We start from the raw sequence: 7081 nt of genomic DNA, 5'->3' as shown, positions 1-7081 counted from the left end.
GTGGGCAGCGTGGGCAAAGGTGGGCAGCGCAGGGTGGGCAGCGCAGGGCGGTGCGGGCTGTCCCCGCCCCGGCCCCGCAGAGCCGCCCCGCGCGGGGCGGGGCGCAGCCGGTGCTGGTCCAGCGGCGGAGCCGCGCCGGGAGCGGGTGCGCGGAGCCGCGCGGAGCGGTGCGGGGCTGTGCGGGGCTGTGCGGGGCCGGGCAGGGCCGAGCCGAGCCGAGCCGAGCCGAGCGGGGCGCGGGCGCTGCCGGTGCCTCCCCGGTGCCCGCGGGGCCGGGGCGGGCGGAGGCGGCGGGAGCAGGTGAGCGGCGGGACAGCCCCGCACGGTGCCCCCCGGCAGCGGAGCGAGGGGTCGGGGGGTGGGGGCTCCCCTGCCCCGAGCTTGTCGCCCAGCGGGGCAGTCCGGGCTCGGGGTGCCGGTCCCGGCTGGGAGGGAAGGGGCTGGCAGCCGCAGAACGGCCGGGCGGCAGGGAGGGGTTTCCAGCAGCGCTCGGTGCTCCCGGGCATCAATTGCACCCACCGGGTCACGCCGGTTAGAGATGGGGGGTCGTGAGAGCTCCGATATCGCCAGAGACAGGAGGAGCTGTGGCGTGTCTGCACAGACCACTCGGGGAGGGGAACCTCTCTGCTGGGAGCGCCTCTGCCACGGAGCTTGGCAGCAGGGTGGGCAGATGCTCCCCAGGAATCCCTCATTTCTGTTTACTCTCTGGTTTCTAGAATCTTCTCCTCTACCCCCAGAGTAAGGGAGGATGACATCTCAGCTCCTCTGAGCCAGCAGTGCCCAGGGACCGGCAGAGCCATGGAGCTGGAATACGAGCTGCCCAACACCACTGCCTTCTGGTTCTCCCCGGCTTCCCCCTTTGACAACTTCTCCCTGGAGGCTCCCACCAACACCTCGCAGAACTCCACGGGCCACCACTTCGACCTGACCAGCAATGCCATCCTCACCTTCATCTACTTCGTGGTCTGCATCGTCGGGCTGTGCGGGAACACGCTGGTCATCTACGTCATCCTCCGCTATGCCAAGATGAAGACCATCACCAACATCTACATCCTCAACCTGGCCATCGCCGACGAGCTGTTCATGCTGGGGCTGCCCTTCCTGGCCATGCAGGTGGCCCTGGTGCACTGGCCCTTCGGCAAAGCCCTCTGCAGAATTGTCATGACGGTGGATGGGATCAACCAGTTCACCAGTATCTTCTGCCTGACGGTTATGAGCGTCGACCGGTACCTGGCTGTCGTCCACCCCATTAAATCTGCCAAGTGGAGGCGGCCCAGGACAGCCAAAATGATCAATGTGGCCGTTTGGGGCGTCTCCCTGCTGGTGATCATGCCCATCATGATTTATGCTGGGGTGCAGCACAACCACGGCAGGAGTAGCTGCACCATCATCTGGCCGGGAGAGTCGGGCGCCTGGTACACGGGTTTCATCATCTACGCCTTCATCCTGGGCTTCCTGGTGCCTCTCACCATTATCTGCCTTTGCTACCTGTTCATCATTATCAAAGTCAAGTCCTCAGGCATCAGAGTGGGCTCCTCCAAGAGGAAAAAGTCCGAGAAGAAAGTCACCAGGATGGTCTCCATCGTGGTCGCCGTCTTCATCTTCTGCTGGCTCCCCTTCTACATCTTCAACGTCTCCTCGGTCTCCATCATGATCGTGCCCACTCCTGTCCTCAAGGGCATGTTCGACTTCGTGGTGGTCCTCAGCTACGCCAACAGCTGTGCCAACCCCATCCTTTACGCCTTCCTGTCCGACAACTTCAAGAAGAGCTTTCAGAACGTGCTGTGCCTGGTGAAGGTCAGCGGCATGGACGAGGCGGACCGGAGCGACAGCAAGCAGGACAAATCCAGGCTCAACGAGACCACGGAGACCCAGAGGACCCTGCTCAACGGAGACCTGCAGACGAGCATCTGAGGGGACGGCGGGGTTGTCCTTCCTGCGCTCTCCTCTCCCCGCTTGCTCCCAGCAGGGTGGTGGCACGTGTGGAGTCAGGGCAGGAATGCCAGCTGAGGGGAGGGCAGTGAGCACCCCCTGGGCACTGGGTCCTCGGCTGGGCTTCTCCTGAGCTCTGCTGGGTTGGCTTTCAAGCACTGGGAAGGATATGGATCAAGAGGAGCTGCCTCACCAGGAAAACAAAGACAACTCACGGCGACGCACTGCATTTCGACACCAAAGTGCCATCGTGGCCACAAGTATCGCTGGGGTGGCTCCGCTGGCTCCCCCGTGTCACCCTCGGGGCTGGTTGGCTTTGGGGCTCTGCCCCTGCACGGGTGGGTGCACATGAACACATGGGGTGACCTCAGGAGGGGCCGAGGCCGCGGGTGTGTGATAACATGGAGATGCACTGACCTGGTGGGAGCTGCCGGCGAGCTCCTGCCATCGCCCTCCCCAGGAGACGAGGATGTTTGGGGTCGCGTTTTGCCTGGGTTATCAGTTCCTCCGTTGCCCCCCCCAGAAGCCTCCCTGCGCTGTGTGACCGCACTGCTGGCAGCAGCCGCCCCGCCCGGAGGGGACACTCCAGGATGGAGGCGACTTCCCCACGGGAAGCAGCTCTGCCGCCTCGGCAGCCCCTCTGGTCCCACCACGCTCCTGCCCTGCCTCCTGCAGCCCTGCCATCTCCCGCTGCAGGAGAGCCCTTTCCTTCCTCCTGCCGTGACATCACCTGCCCGCAGATTTTCTCCTCGGATGGAAGATTTCCCCCTTTTCCCTCCCCAGTGGCCGCTGCCCCTCCCGCCACCCGCATCGGTCCCACGCTGCGCCGGCTGCCGGGAACCGGGATCGCCGCTCCGAGCAGCCCGGCAGGACCGCCCAGCTCCGGCCCCTGCTGGGAAATTCTTGGAAGTATTTAAGCAGCAGCGACGCGTCGGGGGTTTGGAGTACCTTTGGCACGGGCTCCTGCACCTGGCTGAGATCTGGCTTTGTCCGGCCCCGGCTCCGAGGATCCCTGGGGTGACACCCGCCCTGCTCCTTCCAGGCAAGTCACACTGGAGACTGGGGTGATGGAGAGGACGAGGGACGGGAGGTGGGGGGTGCTGGGGGCTTGGCCCCCACCCCACCCGAGCCAAAGGGACCGGGCAGAGCAGACAAGAGGGCTTCCAGCACCTGGGAACGAGGAAGAGCAGGGCAGCACATGTCCAGCCCCCTGGAGCCTGCACAGGGTGAGGGGTGGTGGGACTGACCCATCATCTGCTGTATTTGGCTTCCCAAGACTGTCCTGGAGCGCTGGGCTCTGTCCCTGTCTGCCCTCCCAGCTCAGCACAGCCCGGGGCTCTGGAGCCCTGACCCCCGGCAAAGCCCCTCCTCGGACAGCGCAGCAGGAACGCGAGGGAAAGCCCAGGGGAGAGGGAGAAGTGCCGTCTTCCTGCCGGAGCAGCCGGAGCAGCCTCTGTGCCAGAGGCCAGAGCTGTTCACAGGCTCTTGCTCCAGAGCTGAGCCGTGGGAACGCGGGGGTTTAGGTGGAGAAAACGGCCGGGTCTCGCTCACCCTCCCCTTTCTGGGCTCCCCCTCACCGGGGGATGCAGAGCCTTCACCTGGCACCACAGTCGATGTGGGGGGTGAGGGTGAGCATTGCCCACGAGGTGCCACCTGCTCTGGGGTACCACCTTGCTCAGCCACACACCCCCAGTCGATTCTCTGAGAGTACCAGCTCTGGGAGAAGTTTTCCCACGGCTCTGCCCAGCTCCTGCAGCAAGAACCTGCTCGGGCCATCACATTCTGCTGTGCCAGGCCCACCGGCTCCCCAAAGAGGGCTCAGTGCCAGGCTGGGTACCTGCTCCCCGGCTCTGCTGGACATGGCACAGGGCTCAGGGGTTTTCTGCAAGACAAAGCAGAGCCTCGTCAGCATTTCTTTGCTTTTAACTATTTCCTGCTCCTCCAAGGAACGTGTTCAAGAGCTCAGAGGCACCGCGTGGGCACCTCCCTGTCCCCTGGCTGGGCACCGAGCGCGTCCCAGCACCACTGGGGGGGAGGAAAGCCGAGCCCCGGTTCCCTGCTGATGCTGCAGGAATTAAAACACCAGCAGCAGGTCATGCCACAGGGGAATACGGGCTGGGGATGACTGGGAGCAGCAGAGCCCATGCTGGGATGAGGATCTGTGTCACAGCCGCAGTGATGCGTCAGTGGGGCCGTGGGCACTCCGTGCCTGGTGGGTGGGGAAGGAGGTGTCTGTGTGGGGGGTGGGGATGAGATAGGAAGGGGGGTGTGGAGCCCCCAGCACTCACCTGCAGCGGGGCCAGACCCAGATTTGCCAGCGACTGACTTGTCCATGCAGTCCCTGCCATCGAAATCCCAATGGATGGGGGGGGGAGACACCTGTTCCCAGTTGTACCCCACGGGGGTCTCCAGCAGGAACCTCCAGCTGGGAGCACCCCCTCTCTGTGCTGGTTTAAGGTTGAAATACAGGAAGCCTGGCTTCCTAGCCCTGGGAAGGACCCATGCCCAGGTCAGCTTTGTCCTGGCAAACTCCCCAGGCAGTGACACTCCTGGCAGCTCAGAGCTGTGATCCGAAATAATTTCCCCTCTTTGCATTTGGGGACTCTCCTGAGATGGGGATAATGGAGCTGCAGGTGAGGAATGAGGGGCATGGAGCTCTGCCACCAACATCCCAAAGGCCACCAAGGTGGGATGTGCCAGGGCAGGGGCACAGGGTGGCTCCTGGGAGCTGCCAGGACTCCCCACAGCCACCTTTCCACAGATCAACAGGGAAAAAGGGCAGGAGAGAGGAACATGCCCCCATGGAGTGCCCGGGGAGGGAGCCAACAGCCACAGCCCAGCGCTCACAGTAAAACCAGCAAAATAAAACCTTCTGCTGGTTCACTGCTGACTAATAAACATCAGCACCGCTGCTGCTGCCAGTAATGAAGTTTTCCTTCCCAGCCACTTGATTTTAGTGGGAACTTGACCTCATATTGGATCTACTCTGCAAAGCCTCTCAGGGCTGCTGGAGGCACGATGAGAAACCTCTGCTGGTTATCGCAGAGCCAACAGACTGAGCCCCAGAGTGCTTCACACACAGACTGCCCCCGGGCAGGAGGGATTAGTGACAGCTCCCGCCTGGAGGGCGGGAACAGCATTAACACAGACCAGAGGTGATGGGAAGCACAGACCTGGGTGTTCCATAAGCTCTCCTGGACGCCGGGAGCAGGGATCCGGGATCCGGCCCCGTTTGTGTGACAGTGCTGCCTCACCCGGGGGGTTTGCAGTGGGTCGGTCCTGCAAGAGACTTCCAGTCCTAGCAGGGGCTGAGCATTATCCCAGCTGCTCCCACATTATCCCAGCTGCTCCTACCTGTGCCCACCTGGCTCTGGGTGCTGTGGTGGCCAGTGCTTCCCGTGCTCCGTAGCCAAACCCCACTCAGGTGGGCTGGACCTGGAGCCTTCCTCTTGCATCCCTACAGCTCCTCACATCAGCACCAGCGCTGCCTTGGACTTGTTTAAGGCAACCATCTCCTAAGGACCAGCACTGCCGTGTCTCCAGAGGGCTTCCCGGCTCTGGCACGGTGGGAAGAGCCTTGTCTTTGATGGAGACTCCACAGAGAGGTCCCTTCCTTCCCAGGCCTGCCTCATGGTCCCCATGCAGCTCTGTCCCAACAGGGAGAGCTCCCAGGCTCGGATCTGTGCTGGAGTGGCTCCACTCTCACATCTTGGGGGGTTCTTCCAGCCCCTGCTGTGAACGAGCCGATTTCAAACCCCTCAGGGAGAGTCTCCATCCCCTCCTCTGGGGCTGCTCTAAGGGGGAATCACCACCAAGACACGAGCAGAGGGCACAGCAGACCCCAAACCTGCCTTCCCCCTGCTGAGTCTGGACAGGAACTGCTGCTTTCTGACCCCAGGACACCTCTGCTCTGAATCCCAGCCTCACACCTGCATCTCCTGGTGGATTTCAGCCCCATTCCCTGCCTGCTCCAGGACCTGGACTGCAAAAAGCCAGGGCAGGAGGAGAGCCAGACTGTGGGGATCCTGCCTGGAGCCGTGTCCTGCCCAGGAGACGCTGAGGGATGCAAAGCCTGGACACTGCATCCGTCCTGCCCCACGCCGTGTGTGCAGGAGGAGGGGCGGGATGGGGGATTGTACATACCTGTATATAGTGGACATGCCCGAGGGGTTATTCTGTACCCTGACACAGCCCCTCGGAGGGCCCCTGGCTCCCCTCACCCTCTCCCTGGGCCGTGGGGCTGGTGGCACCGTGCACAGCCAGGAGGGACCCCAGAGGCTGCTCCCACACTGACAGGAGACTTCTGCCTCTGCTAAACCTAACAGCCCTTCCCTGCCCAGCCAGGGCTACAGCCATCCGGGGTCCCACCCCCTGTCCGTGCCCCGTGTCTGTAGCTGTGCTCTGGAAGTGCCCATGGATCTGCTGTGCCTGGGACACTCAGAGGGCGTGTCCCTGCTCCCAGCCCTGCTCTTCTCCCCCACAGTCATTCCTCGGTGTCCTGGGTGGGACTGAGCCTTCCCACTGCAAAGGCTCCCAACTGCCATGGTCTGTGCCACAGGGAGGGGGTTGTGGATGGGGGGGGAGGGAAGTAAAAGAGTTTTCCTACGGTTTCTGGATGTGTGTGTGTGCGTGTGTTGGAGCTGGGGGAGCAGCAGGATATGACCCAGGCTTGGACACCTCCCCGGGAGACAATCACAGAATTGCTGAGATCAGAAAAATCTCCTGAGACCATCGAGTCCAAACATCCCCCAGCACTGCCAAGGCCACCACTCACCCATGTCCCCAAGAGTCACATCCACACGGCTCTGAAATCCCTCCAGGGATGGGGACTCCAGCACTGCCCTGGGCAGCCCTTTCAGGGAAGAAATTTTCTCAGTATCCAACCTGACCCTGCCCTGGCACAGCTGGAGGCCATCTCCTGTCATCCTGTCCCTTGTTCCCTGGAAGCAGAGCCCGACCCCTCCTGTCAGGGAGCTGCAGAGCCAGAAGGTCCTCCCTGAGCCTCCTTTGCTCCAGGCTGAGCCCCCCCCAGCTCCCTCAGCTGCTCCTGCTGCTCCAGACCCTTCCCCAGCTCCATTCCCTTCCCTGGACACCCAAACCAGGCACCAATCCTGGAGTCCCACCAAGAGACAGAAAAGGAGCGACCAGT

General features: G+C 62.8%; 1 protein-coding gene across 2 annotated transcripts; it reads left to right on the top strand.

Moving 5' to 3' along the window:
* Positions 1–243: 243 nt before the first annotated feature.
* SSTR2 (somatostatin receptor 2) lies at positions 244–6542 on the top strand. Of its 2 annotated transcripts, none has more exons than XM_027725403.2 (2): positions 244–300; positions 717–6542. In XM_027725403.2, exon 2 carries the CDS (start codon positions 799–801, stop codon positions 1912–1914), a length of 1116 nt encoding a protein of 371 aa, XP_027581204.1. In that variant the 5' UTR covers positions 244–300; positions 717–798; the 3' UTR covers positions 1915–6542. The 2 variants fall into 2 exon arrangements, with proteins under 2 accessions (XP_027581204.1, XP_039246224.1); XM_039390290.1 differs by having other exon boundaries at positions 260–300; positions 738–6542.
* The last annotated feature ends 539 nt before the right edge of the window (positions 6543–7081 follow it).

The sequence above is a fragment of the Pipra filicauda genome, unplaced genomic scaffold (assembly GCF_003945595.2).
Source record: "Pipra filicauda isolate LSUMZ 115617 unplaced genomic scaffold, ASM394559v2 scaffold80_size11013439_pilon, whole genome shotgun sequence".
In the NCBI taxonomy this organism is placed as follows: Eukaryota; Metazoa; Chordata; class Aves; order Passeriformes; family Pipridae; genus Pipra; species Pipra filicauda.
The sequence above is the reverse complement of the archived record's forward strand: the minus strand, read 5'-3'. Positions and strand labels throughout refer to the sequence as shown.